Source organism: Seriola lalandi, unplaced genomic scaffold, assembly GCF_002814215.2.
Source record: "Seriola lalandi dorsalis isolate HSWRI2012SDOR001 ecotype SW California unplaced genomic scaffold, Sedor1 jcf7180002052092, whole genome shotgun sequence".
NCBI lineage: Eukaryota > Metazoa > Chordata > Actinopteri > Carangiformes > Carangidae > Seriola > Seriola lalandi.
This window is the reverse complement of record NW_019522645.1, coordinates 294,788-310,427: the sequence shown is the minus strand read 5'-3', so window position 1 is coordinate 310,427 and position 15,640 is coordinate 294,788. Positions and strand designations below refer to the sequence as shown.

Below are 15,640 nucleotides of genomic sequence, written 5' to 3'. Positions count from 1 at the left end.
CACCCCTCCCCCTCTTTCATAAACACTCACTGCGTCTCATCCATGCATGGGTGGAGAGAGAACTGTGTTCAGATTACAGCTCAGTAATTAAAGGGTCAGAAACATGACGACTTCATATCTGTTTAGGTGCTACATCACACTGCTATTTTCAGGATTAAGTCAAAACTACAATGTCTGTGTATTTGTATTATATGTATTATGGGAAAACAAGGTACCACCAGGAAGCACTATTAAAGACGTGATTGCAAATTGCAAATGTATTTCATAATATGAAAAATTTACCCATGAAGAGAAGGTCAAAGGTTAAACACAGCAGTCACAAATGTCTCAGCCTATGTCGTCACACTGAGTTCCTCCTTGTTCACCCACTGTAAATCATTTTATATGAGAATTGGAGCTGCAAATGACAATGATCTATTATAGATGATCTATTGTCTCCAAATTTCAGAAAATAGTGAAAAAGAACATGCCTGTCACAATTTCCCAGAGGCCAAGGTGACTTTTTTTTTTGTTTGTCTTGTGCGACCAACAGTCCAAGATATTCAGTTAATCACACCTCATAAGACAAATTGAGAAGCTGAGACTAAGTGTGCAGTGTTTGCCATCTTGCTTGAGAAATTACCTAATTGATGGGTTGATTATCAAAATCATTTTCTCTCCATCAATTATTTACTTGAAGTCAAAAGACAATATATTTTTTTAAAGTATCTGTCTATGTTTTTAGTGCCTAAACTACAGATCTGCTAAATCTAGTTACCTGAGAATCTTTTTGAGAGCTGGTTTTCTTACAGAAACTCTGACACTACACCCTGTTACAAAACTGCTTTTTCATGTAAGGAGAACAGCTGGCACATTCTCTTTGGGATCCTTTTTTTATTTTTATTAGTATTCAGGGTCAGAGCGGAGTAGACAGAAAGAGACAGACAGGCAAAACCTGGGAGACACCGGAAAGAAAGCTCTGCTGGGATCTGAGCCCAGGCAGCCAGACCATCTGGGGAACGGAGCTGAATCCTCAAGTGTGATTCAAACCTCTATGGGCACAACCACTTTTCATGCTTTCCTGGGACATTTTATCTCCTTCTCTGCACGTCTTTGTATTCAGCAGTCTGTCGCAGGGGGCCGTCACCACTGGATCATCTGATGATTTTGATGTGGTGCCAACAGGCAGCTTAAAAACGACACTTCGCCTCAAAGAAACTTCTCAAAGTTTTGCCTTAAGAAAACCTTTACTTGATATTCTGCCATTGTCGGAGGATGGAGGAGTAAAGCAGCCGAGTCTGAGCTGATGGCTCGAAGTTTTAAAGGTTTCTTTAATCCACTAACCATCCTCCGCAGCCCCCATAAAAGCACAGCAGTGACACCAGACAGAGGAGGATGCACGCGGCCCTGAGGCCATCAGCTCCACCCCACCCTCATGATGAATTAATTGCCTTCAACCATTCAGATGACTTTCAAGGATATGGGTGTACATCTGATGAAATGTCAGACTGAGCCAAACAAACAGCCCTTTTCCTCCTCCAGTCTGTCTCCTAGAGAGGCCTCTGCTGGGCAGGCAAGCTCTTCCTCAGCTTCACATTCATACAGATGAAATAATTCCTCTCCGGGACAGGAAAATATTACAACGGTATTTGGCTGCTGCCTGCAGCAAAGGCCATAAACAGGGGGACTTCTATGATAGCTCCATCTGGACGAGCTGGAAGACAGACAGTAGGAGGACTGAGCTTTCTACACGGAGCCATCAGAAAACAAGGAGGCTGTACTACATTTCCTCTGAACTACGTGGCTGCATTCACTGCAGGCCTCCGTGCTCTGTTTCAAATTACTGCTTGGACGTATTTGATAATGGTTCATTAGCTCCTGTAGAGAAATCCCATCTCGTATACTGTAGATGTAAACCGACGGTGATGTAAGAAAGTCACGTGCTGAGTTTAACTAGATCAAGGCAATCGTTTTTGAATCAACCGTCCGTCATGGAAAGGATGGCAGTGTTTCATATTATTCACACTGCTGTTGTATCAATGGAAAGATTTATTTTAACTCACATTTTCAACCTGAATTGAAGGCAGCATGAGAATCAGGAGCGGAGGACACATGAATGAGCCAACTAAATGGGAAACAACAGGAAAATCTATAAATGGTCTGTAAAATGTCTCAGCGTAGTTTCCTAAAGCACCAAGTGTCGTCTTCAAATTTCTGTTTTTATTCAACCAACTTTCGAAAACAAAGATATTCACTTCACTACGATATCTGACAGAGAACAGCAGTAAATTCTCACAATTGAGAAGCTGGAAATGGGAATGTTTTCAGCTCTATGTCTTTTTGAGTTTCAAAATTTTGGACATGGTCTGAAATGGACCCTTGCTAAAACCGACCTCAACCCCAGAGAGAGAGAGAGAGAGAGAGACCCCCTCCCCCACACACACACACACACACACTGACAGCAGTGTGACTTACCACTATGGTCAAAAATTTCAGTAACATACACATCATTTCTCCCCCTGCAGTTCACAGTTCACACTCTCTGTCTGCCTCACAAGTCACATTTTCTCCTCGATGATTATATCACACCATGTGATCAGAGCTGATAGCGAGCTCACTTGAATCCACTTGAGCGTCACAGATCCTGACACACAGAAGACCTGAAACCAGTGGCTACACAACAGGACCCTACCCAGTCTCAAATCAGACTAAACTGATCTTTAACGTGAGCTCCATCTGCACTGAAAACCTAGAAGAAAGGCTTTAACTGTGTCTTCGTCTAGATGTCTGTGGATGCAGGAGAATCAAGTGAAACGGCTTTTGTACAGAGACTCATACCTAAAGTTAATAATATGTAAGTTAAGGCTGTTGTCCAGTTATGACACAGCACGTGAAATAAAAAGAATCATTTGGAAAACCTTCATATGTGGTGTGTGTCAATAAAAACAGGATCGTGTTGCTGTTGTTCTGAAGTGACTGTTGTTCATAAAAGATGAGACAACAACCGAGAGCTCGAGCAGCTTTTCGAACAAGTTCCAGCTTTACCCCCTAAACCCAAATCACCGACTTTCAAACGTCAACAGGAGGTTGTGAGGGCGCTATGACTCGTGGGAAAGCACTTTGGGAAATTATGTTAAGTGGACAGAGACATTTCTGCGGACAGTGTGAGGCTGATATTTCAGGAGTGTTTGTTGTTTGCTCTCTATTCACGAGTAAGACAGTTCTATTGAGGTAAATCAACATATGATGAAGTCACCAGAAGACATAAAAGTAAATAGTGCTGGTAAGTGAAATGTCTTCTGACTTCTTTTCTGATGCTCTATTGCACTCATTTTCATTAGGGGTTTTATTCAAAAAGCAAAGTCTGCAGACTTGCAGTTTCAGAAAGTGTGTATGAAGGGCTCAAAAAAAAATCAGCCAGAGATGCCCTGCCAATTTCACAGAAGGACGGCCCTTTGAAGGATGAAATCAGCACAAAAACTGTCACTTTCACACCCCCATACTGAGCTCAAGTGCTCCCAAGAAACACAGTTTTCAAGGTACTTGGCAGGTAGGTTGTTGCAAGCACCTTAGGAGAACTTGCCACGGTTTATTCTGTGGATTTATATTGGTGTGTTCTGTCTCTTCATGTGATCCCAGACTGACTCTGTTACATAACATACACAAAATCAAGAATGTCCATACGAGGTGTATTATTAGTCATTTTTAAACCATTGTAAGTTGGGTGAAATTTTATGTCAAAATGAGAAAGAATACGTTCACTTATATCCGTTTGAATATTCCCACACTTTGATGCTGATATCTGAATTTTTGACAAGTGTACAACCATAAAAATGAAGAAAATGCTCTGTGGCCCTTGGGATAGAACGTTTTAAAACGTATTTCTTGTTCATTGTCTCGCTGCCTTCACACAGACACTCACATACACCACGTCTTCACCCCAACTCATCACTTTTTAATCCTCTCTTGCTGCTCCCTTTATCTCTCTTTTAACCTCAGCACCCATTCTCCACCCAGAATCCCTGATCTGTGAAGCTGCAAAGCTGTGAAACAGAAGCTGCATCCTCCTGTTCGGCCCTACGGTCAGACTCCACCGGTCGCTTCTGTAGTTGAGAAAATACTCCTCAAACTGCCAATAATGGAGCACTATAAGCTCGGTGGGCTGTAAATGGCCTGAGGGGAGAGTGAAGCTGTAAAACCCACTGCCAAAAATCCTAAAAGCCAATGTATCTCAGTTTAAATGGCAAATCAGAAAGCCTGCAGACCGTCTGATATGGGAGGATATAACAAAGAGGTTAATAAAGGGTCACAGTGAGAGCATGAAACACCTCCATATAAAGATGTATGCAAATGACCATACACACATCCAGGTGTCCAGCTGCTGTTTCTCTCTTATCTCACTCTTCAACTTTCTTCATAGATTTGTAGGCCTTTGAATTTCTGTGACTTTCACTTCCGTGCTTCTGCGAATCTTCAGAGAAAGAGAAATGAAAAATAATGTTTTGGTTGGCTGAACTGTACTTGGGCCAAAGACGCAGTAAAAAAAATGTCAGCTGATCTTGCATTTGTAGTTATGTGACCATGGAAGTGCACCACAGCGCAGGACAGTATGATTTCTCCCACTGGAAACAAAGAACTAAAGTTTTGATGCTCATAATCTAAATATAATGTTATTCCAAGGTCAAGCTTGAGCTTCTTACCGGCTGTTAAACAACTTTCACTCACAAATCCTGTATTTAATGTAAGGCTGAAACAATTAGTCTATAAGTCAATTGGTCAAATGGCAAAAAACTAACAGCTATTTTGATAATATGACCATCTTTCATCAAGCATAAATGCCAAACAATCACTGACTCCAGCTTCTCAGCCCGAGCACAAAGTCATGCCAGTTTTATTATCCCACTATCGCAAATCACAAATTTGCCTCACAGGGTTTTACAATATGTACAGAATACAACACCCTCTGTCCTTAGACCCTCAAAACTTCAGCAGGGAGAAATGTAAGAAACCTCAGTTCAAGGACAAGTTCATCATCATTCATCCTGTCCACACTGACTGTGAAGAGATCCCTTATTAACTACATGTTAATGTAAGTAATGCAGCATTCTTTCAGTGCAAGTTAAGATGAATCTTCAGTTAGACTTTATCGTATAAAGTGGGTTTTTTTTTTTAGTTAATTTAAAATGTCCTCTTTTCTTTTCAACAGACAGTGTTTCTTTGCTGAGCTGCAGTGAAGTGATAGTGACACAAAGAGGGAATATTTCACTATAAGACTAAAAGACAAGGACAAGGACTTATCCCTGATTATTTAAATTAAAATCACTTTAGGAAGGGATGATCTCTACACAGCCAGTGTGACAGGAGACCAAATGTTTCAATGTGAGAATTATTTTAAGTTGAAAAAAAAAAAAGAAGTGAATCTATCCTTTAACTGAGCTGTCAGCTTTGCATTATTGCTGTTACACTGGAGACGTAAACATAGACTGCACATGGTCTGATGACACTTTATTTCATTTCCATTCCTGCAACAACTTCATATCAGAATATCAGATATTCAGATTCAAGTATCTTTCCAACTGAGAAGAGCAAAACTTCCAACAGTTGTATAATAATCCTGAAATTATCATAAGAAACTAATGTTCGGCCTGTCAGCTTGAATAGCAAGTGTTGACCCCTAAGCTTGTGTTTGACCTGGTTTCTGCATCCATCTGAAAGGAGTCAAATTCAGTCTAAAGGAGAGCATCACGTTTCCCCCTCTGTGCATTAAGACAACACACAACTGGATCTCTACTGTGGTTTCACAGCCCCTGGGGACTTCAGGCTTTACAGAAACGGGAAAAGTCCTTTTTTCTCTTTGTTGCTCTGATAGTATTTCTCCTTTTCAGGTTCTACTTCCTCTGACCTCCTTGAGCCGGCGGCCTCGCGTCCACATTCCTGAGCCAGCGAAAGTGTCTGGCCCAGTCGGGCAACATGACACGCTACAACTACATACTAAAATAGCACAGCAAGGGGAAACGCTAACTCACACTGTAGCAGCTCAACAAGTCGCCGTATCTGCAGCACGAACCACAACCTAACACACGCACACTGGCACAAAGTGAGGAAAGCTTTGGAGTAAAACAAGGATTATGGTTGTGAGTTTTACGTTCTCTTTGATCAGACGATGTTGACCAACTCACCGCGCATCTCTTTGCTTCTCTGATTTACAAGAAGACACCTCACCACACGACCACAAGCCTCTATAACTGAAACACAAGCTCTGGTTGTGTTTAAACGACAGCACGGCTCTTCGCTTATCTGAAGGTCGGCTCCTCTTCCAGGAGTCGGAGTGATAAACTTACTGCTGTCTCGGTATTGTGAAGGTGACACAAAGCCAGAGTGTTTTCTGTATTAACGATATGAAGGTCAAGGAGAGAGAGAGACAGACAGAGAGAGAGACAGACAGAGAGTGACAGAGACAGAGAGCGAGACAGACAGAGACAGAGAGAGAGAGTGAGAGAGAGACAGAGACAGAGCTGATCTTTCATCTCAGTCCTCCGGTGGCAGTTATTCACTTTCATGCCAATAAAACACACTGAAATGAAGTGAATAGAGAGAGATACGACTGTTTATTCATTCAATTGCAGATGTCTCCATAACAGCAATTAAGAAGGCGCCCCACCCCACACAAACACACACACACACACACACACACACACACACACACACCAGCTGGTTTCTCTTCGGCCAGTGGGAGGATGCAGACGAAGAATATATATATTTTTTTTTTTTAAACGGTGTGATGCTGCAGATTAACCGACTGTGATCCCAGTGAAACCGAAGCGTAGTCGTCGCCTGTGCTGTAGAGGGAGGCTCCACCGAGACGTTACCACAGATTTCAAGGTTCAGGGACTAGATCAACATCTTTAAGGTTTATTCACTTTAAAAGCATGGAAACAGCTCGGTTCAGCTGTTTGAAAGAAACAGCTGAAATTACAATAATAAGCCAACTAAAACCTTTCATGTTCACTAATGAACATGTTAAGAATCATTTCTTTAATACACACACAAACATTATAAAAAAATGATCATTTTGCAGTTTTAGGGGAAACTGTGTTCTTTTTTTTGGTGAACAATTGGTTTTTGTCAAGAATGTAACGCAGCTCAACTCAGTTTGAGGTTTTTACAGTTTTACGTTTTTACATACAAAGTCTAAATTTACCAAACCGGCTGTAGCCGCAGTGTTGCCAAATTAGCAACATTCTTGGTATATTTGGCCACTTTCAGGATCCCTTCAGCGGCTTTTCTTTTCAGTCCACAACCCAAAGATATCCAGATTAATATCGTATGTGACAAAGAAAAACACCAAATATTCACATTTGAGAATCTGAAACCAGAGAATATTTGGCATTTTTGCTTTAACTGTTTTTCAAAATAGTTGCAGGTCAATTTTCTGTCGGGTGAATAATCGGTGCAGCTGCGAAATCTAAACTCACAGCAGTATCTCTCGGCGAATGTGCTCGGAAGTGTGAATGAAGAATGTTTTAACACTTCTTTTAGTTGATGTGATACTCCACCTTTTCAGTATCAAACCCGCTGTGGGTCAGTGGAGGTTTTGGCTCTGTCGTCTCTCTGGGATTTCCATTTTGTGATGCTACACATTGAATCCACTTCATGTCAGAGGGAAACGCTAGATTTCACACTCCACTGCATATGTTTGACATATTTCGAACATTAAGGTTTGACATGCAAAACACACCAAGATCTTGCAAAAAAAAATACAATGCACAACAATCCAAAAGTATATGGAGCAGTTGAGCTGCAATGGAGCAAGTGACAGGAGGACGATGTGATGAAAGAGACACCAGGCGACGACAGTTAGAGGAGGAGATCGTGCTGACAACATCTGCACAGCATGACAAGCATGAAACCTCTGCTGTGTGAATCAGATCTCACAGTCAACAGTACAGCTACAGTTTCTACACACGCTGAGGGAGGATAAACACCATGGGGACGTGATGAAGGGGGATTTTGTTCGGAAGCAACTAAATGATTGATGACGTAGGGATGGGCGTATTGATCCCCAAAGTACCAATAGTACAAATATTTGCATTTATGCACAAAAGCTCTTTCTCAGTTTCCTCATGTAATGTTGGCTTTGCATTAAAAACTTCCCCATTTGAAATTTGACAGTGATTCCTACGTTAATGTTCAGTAAGTTTTACACTTTTTACACTTCATTTCAGCAAGATTTTGCTGATCTTAGGTATCAATAACAGTGATCATTGTGTATCGCCCATCCCTGCCATGCAGAGCCACAACACAGACACAACGGGGTGTTTGTACCTCTCTCGATGTAGCGGGTACATTTTACAGCTCGCAGACAACTCCTCTGCAGCAGGACGAGAGGAAAGAGGATCCGAGTTACAAAGTGAAACAATGAACCTGTGGAGGTTGTTAGACATTATTTAGGGACACTCCAATCAAGTTTTATTCCCTGATGTGAGTTATTTAGTTCGGAGCATCTGCTTATACCCACTGCCAATCCAAAAGTGAAGATCTTCTACACAGCTGCACAGCACGCACTTCAGTTACGCTAAAGTTTGTAGAAACCTGTAAAACACGATTGTGCTTAAGAATTGAAAAAAAAAAATTACCAAATAAAAATAAGCAATTTCAATATAAAAACACCAACCATGTGACGCTGACATCACAGCTCCACTTAAAGATGGCGCCTTAACATAGTGGTCACACTGGAAGCTTTTTGAGGCTGCCTCATTAACACCCACGTTGACGACCCAAACACTGAAAGTAATCAAGAGTCAAGAAAATGGCTCTCCTCCAAATGTGGCCGAGAAATGGAGCTAATTAGGAGACACAACCTCCCTCATCATCCCATAGTCAATCGCACATTATTTCATGGTGCATTCAGGTGGCCCTCTTTAACTACTTGCCACTTTGTATCGGTGTTTAGTTGGTCGTAGGTTTCTGATGAATATGGAACTTCACAGGTTGAACGACAACATTTTGTTTTATCGGCAGCCTGTCACACAAAAAATTTCCATCATATCAAATTATATGTTCGATTTGTACATGGACCTACAGGGGCTCGGATGATATGGATGAGTACTTTGAGACAAGGTGTTCACAGCATGGGAGCAGCACCTGTGCAACTCATTTTGTTTGTGGACATGGAAGTGGCTGTTTATCAAGATTCTCCCACTGTTCACTGTCTGTCAAGAGAGGAGAAGAGCTGCAGGCCGTCTCTGTCAGGCATTACTTAAAACCAGGTGCTTTCTGGTTTTTATTTGGACAAGGTGATTGGACTCTGTTGCCCTTTTTGCAGCTGACAGCGATGTTGCGTTTACGCTCAGTTAGGGCATCAAACACATGACATCGGAAAACAGAGCGGTCGTTTGTTTCAAGCCTAGTGTCAAACTGGAAGCTTTTATACTGTCACGGATGTTGCACAGCAGGTCCACGTGAGTGCTGGCGCGCCACTGAAGTCATTTGAGGGCGCACAGTCCAGACCTGAAGCGCTCTACCTGTGGCACAGTGCCAGAACGACATCCACTCTTTGTGGTGTGTCCCAAACAGTCTGCATATAAATGGGACAGGGCACACAAGTGGTGCAATGTGATCGAGAATGGACAGTTAAGTGTTTGAGTGAAGTTACAAGTTGCTCAAAAGATCCATTCGTTGAGACAAATGAGAGTTTGGGTGCTCAGGTGCTCAAGAGCTGCCTGCAGTCACTTCTCAAATACTTTGTCTTAAAGTTCGTCAGTCCTTGTAGATTTGGAACATAAAACCAGACTGAGAGAGAGACGGTTTCAGTTATCAAGCTCGTGATGTCAGTTTGGAAAAGGAGTCCCTGAATGCACCATCAGTTTCTGTGTCTCAGGTTCAGCTTGGCCTTAAGGACATTTGAAGGACGCATCACTGTGGACGGTGTCCTGTGAGGGATCCACCCACTGGTTTGTGATGCAGCTGTGGATGCGTTTTGGACAGTAAACAGGTGAGCACCAACATGATGCTGCATCACTGTGTAGTTTTACTGGCCTGGAAAACTGTGACACCTTCAGAAGTAGTCAAAGTTTTAAATGAACAGACTATAAGATCGAAATGAAACAGCATTAAAACATGTTACAGTCTGATAGTGAAATGTGTATCACGACATGTTAAATTGGCCCAAAATGTAAATTTCTTTTCACTGTCACTTTGAAAAGGGAGTATAAAAGTAAAGTATAAAACTGCAAAAGTGAATTGATAATGGTCTTTGAATAAACATATCAGCCAAACCTTAATAAAGATAACAAATACACACATTTTGTTCTCTTACACTCATTTGAGAACCATCGTAATTTAAGTGTCACTACTCTGACATGGGGGGGGGGGCGGACAGCAAGGACTGGTAATGTGAGGAGGGCTCAGGTGTGTTTTAACCAAGCTGAAAGCCTGCATGTTTAATTCATCACACACACACACACACACACACACACACACACACACACACAGTTAATGAGATTGAACACAGCTTGACACCAAGAGCTTCTCAAAGCAAACCCACCACCCAGAATCCTCCTGCACAACAATCATCCTGGAAGTGGTCCAAGTTCTTTGCTCTGTGTGTGTGTGTGTGTGTGTGTGTGTGTGTGTGTAGCTGATGCAAAGAGCAGAGAACAGGAAATCACAATAACTGAAGGATGAATGAGTGACCTCCGTGTGTGTGTGTGTTTCATCACATGACCAGTGAAAATGTCTCAGTCAATTTTAACTAAACCGTCTGTGCACCAGCTCAAATCTAAAACAGCCAAGATCTCTCAACGTGGATATTCGACCTTCTGACGGCCGCAGCTGTCATTCAGACTTCTGGTGAAACTGGGTCAGGCTCTACGGTTCACAAATAAAGGATTTTGTATCGGTAAAATCCATCAGAATGTAAACAGAGCACACAGCGCGGTGTCACATGGGAACTGATTCTGGTTGACTTCTCCAAAATGCTTTAAAGCGAAAAGAAATTGTGCTGTCTAACCGATCAAACCGCCACACGCTCAGAAGTCACCACAAAGTTCACTTTTGAAGCTTTTCGCCATTTGAACAAATCGGATCCAGTCAGCAGGAGTGAACGAACATTGTACATTTCAGACACAAATCTCCAACTTACCCCATGCTCCGAGGATCTGGATGCTGTTCTGAGGAAAGATTCCACTCAGTAACTCTTTTTGTCCTTTTCTCCTCGGGCTCCAAACTAATTATTTTTTTCCCTCCAATCCTGGACGTAAGTCACATTTCTAGGGGAAAAAAAAAAAAAAGACAAATCACTTCCGATTCCAGATTCTCCCGTTCCCCCTCCACCAGTACTCCTCTCCCCTCAAGTCAGTTGTTGTACTCCAGCCCCTGCTTGCCTTCCTTTGTCCGCGGGTGTCCAAGGCGAGCAACACCGCAGATCTATCGTCTCCGTGCGTAATTACGCACCGTGAAACCTTTTGGCTCTGCTCTGCGGGCAGGACAGACGGAGGAATGTCGATGAAAGTCGTGCAGCAGAGTAGTTCTGACTCAAACCTTCTCCGATACTTGTGCTACGCTCCCCTCCCGCCTCTGTGCCAGATCACACTGGGATCCCATTCAACTCTCTCGGTGGGACCGTGGAGCCTCTCCAGCGCCGCCTGATGGCCACAATGCAAATTGCAACCCAGCCCCCCCCCTCCTCCTCCTCCTCCTGATTCCCACTTAAATGTCAGCATGTGAAACATAATATGTGGAAATGGTCTGCGGACGGTCTTAAAAGCCCCCTCGGTGCGTATTTATGAGCTATAGCTCAATAAAAGCTTGAAACATCTGAAATGAAGAGCAGAAGCCAAATGGCTGTTTACAACAAAGCTTCAGCAAACAGTCAGTCAGATGTACAGTACAATCCCGCAGCTGTCTGCGTTGCTCTCACGTTAAACCAGACAATATTCAGAATAAAGCTTTTTATATGGCAATCCTATCAAACACCATGATGTATAATCAAAAGGAAACGTTAAGTATCTTCCTGATGATGAGATAGGAACAATTACAAGACTGGAAATCGGATTGTAAAAATACCATAAAGGTCAATAAACTTACTGTGCTACATTTACTACAGGGATATTATGTATTCATACAATGAGCATATTCCATAGCAATGATTATGTCATCAAAAGCCTTCCTTCATCTCACTGAAAGTCACATCATATTAGAGATACTAAAGGTATTTCTTTAAACAGAACTTTAATGAACCTGATTAATACATCAAACCTGTTTCTAAAATACTGCATCAATAATCATGTTCTCTCACCTGAACTTCCTCTGAAAACTGACCCCCCCCCTTTTTTTTTTTGAAACCACTTTAATTTTCTTCACAATTCTAACTTTAGCGTTAGTTTGGTCAAAAGTATATATGTGAATTCACACACATGGACATATAAGATATAAAATTATATAAAATGAATGTATAAAATGCCATAAACTAGGGGAGGATTCTGAGTTATTTTTGGTGTTTTTGGAAAGTGTAAAACTTTCTTTGAGTTGCTAATTGGTTTTAAAAAAAGAAAAAATACAAAAAGACAAGACACCCGTTTATTTCTCCCTATTAAAGCTTCACAGACTTCCCTCTAAAACTGGTGAAAATCACATGGCAACGTGCTTAGAAAGAGCTGCTCTTCACCTCATTAACTCATACAGGCCTCGGTTTGGATTCATCGCTGATTTAAAATAAACCTCTGATTTGCATGAGTATGAGTATGGACTGAGCATGGGAGAGTGGAGCATCAAATGTAGTGGAAGAGCGATGGGAGCAGTGGCCTGTTACAGCAATGCAGCTGACTGCTCCTCCGTGCTGCAGGGAGGCAGCAGGGAACATCAGATCTGTGCCTTACATGCAAACAACCCTCGTGTTCGTGTAGAAAGACACTTTCTCAGCCGGTCCGAGGCAGTTTGCAGCACAGCTGGACAGCCTGGGCAGAACAGAGCTGAACCTCCAGGCCTCTGCCTGTAACACGCATGGCATTAATCACCTCTGGCAGCCCTGTGTGCGGACACAGATGGATCTTCACGGTGAAGATTTCTTTCCCTTTCCAGTCAAGCTGTGGCCGAATCAAGCGTATCTGTATCTTCTTCATGCTCACTGCGGCAGGTGGGACACAAAGACAAAAACCTGGCTGCATGAAGAGACAAACAAGGCATCATCTGCACTACAAACAGAGTCTAGACAGAGATTCGAAGCTCAAATGGTCACCATTTCCAAAGAAGCTCTTCTTTATTGTAAGCTCTGACATAAAGGCGTAGAAGCTGAAGATGAAAGACACTGAGACAGGAACAGTGTCCCATCATGGTTCGTGAATGCTTTTCAGCTGTCCACACTCAATTTTCAGATGTCTCGATCAACCTGTGAACGCATCATTCCAGTGCTTTGAGCTGCATTATCTCCCTTTGTTAACATAACATTTGGGAAATTAAAACCTCATCCATGATGGTGCAACAGTGATGTGTTAGTCCTGTTAGTTCTGTCCTCCAGGATACTCTGTATTTACCTCATAAGAAACAGCATGTTTCCTAATAAATGTAGGAAGTAAGGAAAAAAACAACAGCTCAGTGTCCAACATCCAACACCCTCGCTGAGTTTAGCTCGTCAGCTGAAAAAGAAGCATAAAAATCAAATCAGTAAGGAAATCAGAGATTTGGAGAGAAGGAGGTGGAACTGACATTTACTTATTTTTTAGTGAGCAAAAATCAGAACATAACAAAATAACCACTGAAACGTTCCCCCCATAAAATCAACAATCTTTTCATACAAACTGTTCTCATACCATTGTTGTGTAACAAGTGTCAACATTACAGCTGAGCCTGAGCCACTGTGTCTCTATAAATCCTGAAGATCTGTCAACATGTGAGGTCATTCTGTATTTCTTTTTTCCAGAAGCAGAAATTTGGATGTGAAACTTCAACAATAGTTTATAACATTTATCCAATCTTTATCCTTTAAAGCCAAATTCTTGGTATCAAAGCCAAAGTGAAGCTCTAACTACCAGACCATGAATAATAAGTTGTCCCTTTTTTCATTTCAGAACATTAAAAGCATAAATGTTGCAACTTAAGAAGAGGGTATTAAAACTGAAACATCCTGTTTCGTGTGTGTGTGTGTGTGTGTGTGTGTGTGTGTGTGTGTGTGTTTGTGTGTCTGTGTGTTGATTGAGACTTTGTTAAAATCAGAAGGTGCTTCAGCCTCAATGATTCCAGCTCAGCTGGAGGAACGAGATTCAGCGCCTGAGCAGCGGGAAAACACAGAGAGCTAGTTAGAGCGCAAGGTTTAAGTTCAAGGCTCACAGGAGACTGCTTCAGATAATTGCTGAGTAAAGCTCACTGACATTTTCAGGCTGACGCAAAAATTTTCATGGTACAATTACGAGCTGCAGGAATTCACAGGCTGAAATTATGTGAGGAGAAGATTAAAAAAAATATGATTGTTTTCACATCTTGGTGGTCATTAGTCACATGGGGAACACAGACCATTAAATAACAGTGTGACTCAAATTTGATTTGTCTGCCACATGGAGTCTGTTTTACCTTATCGTCAAAATATGAATGCTGAGACTTTAGGAGGCAATCTCTATCAAACGGCTGAAAGGCCATTTTCATAGTAACAAAGTTCACAGAAGAGCAACTGAGCAATATAAATGTGTCTTTTACATTTCCTTTGCCTGAAACATTTTAAATGTAAATGTATCACAAATACAACAATTCCTCTGGAGTTTGTGCAACTTTCTTATTATAATCTGTCTCATCCATTCATGCAAAAGGAGAATCTTCATTCATCATACAGTATGTCATTAATAACGTTAATGACATATGATATTATCCATACCTATCTATCAGTGTAGGTGCTATAGTCAAGAAGCAAGGAGCAGGTCATGAGTGTCCAAACAAACTGGCAAACTGTGTGCAGATATAAGGAGGTGATCAGTAGGTAAGCCGGCTTCAGGACTGAGCCTGTGATCCTGTGGGTGATGACAGTTTGGGCCCAAAAAAGCCTTATGCTTTGATTTTACTGCTGCGTGTGGAATAAACAAAGCCAGATCGGCTTTAGAGTAAACAGGTGTTACATCATAACATGTGAGCCATTAGCTCTGATCAAGGCTGGATTACCAAATTATGAAAACTGGAAATTGTCCCAAAGGCCCCAGTGTGTGAATGGTCTGTGGTCATTTGATTCCTTGAAATTTTTTTTGTGAATATGCAGCTTTAAATCACAACAATCACAACATCAGCTGAATTTGAAATGATAAGAGCCTATAAATCCAGTACTGTTACCTAACCCTGATGCCCTGTCTAGAAACTAGTTTTAAGGCCTACTTTATTTTAGCTTATGTTGTGCTCACATAATCTGTTCAATTTGTATGTTCAAAGGTGCAAAATACACACACAATGCAGATGAGAGGTGGCGGTGGGATTGTCAGTGGGGGACAACAACTCGTTTTTGCCCCAAGTGGACTGATTAAGTAGATAAAAGGTTAGTTAGTTGATCTAATATTGACAGGCACGGTGTCAGGGCTCTGCAGACAAGACAGGACCTACACAGTACACACTATATCAACTCATAACATGTGACTCTATTCAAACACTAGCCTATGTAAACTATGGGGATTGGGGAAGGCTCGTGGAT

At 41.8% G+C, this 15,640-nt stretch overlaps 1 protein-coding gene across 1 annotated transcript in view; it reads right to left on the bottom strand.

Annotated features, from left to right (window-relative positions):
• The window catches only part of LOC111649937 (homer scaffold protein 3), a 48,259-nt gene extending 37,020 nt beyond the window's left edge, over positions 1–11,239 (bottom strand). Inside the window, exon 1 of the mRNA XM_023399637.2 lies at positions 11,123–11,239. Coding sequence (XP_023255405.1) covers positions 11,123–11,127 — 5 coding nt within the window. The 5' untranslated portion in view covers positions 11,128–11,239. The remainder of the gene's footprint in view (positions 1–11,122) is intronic.
• Positions 11,240–15,640: the final 4,401 nt, after the last annotated feature.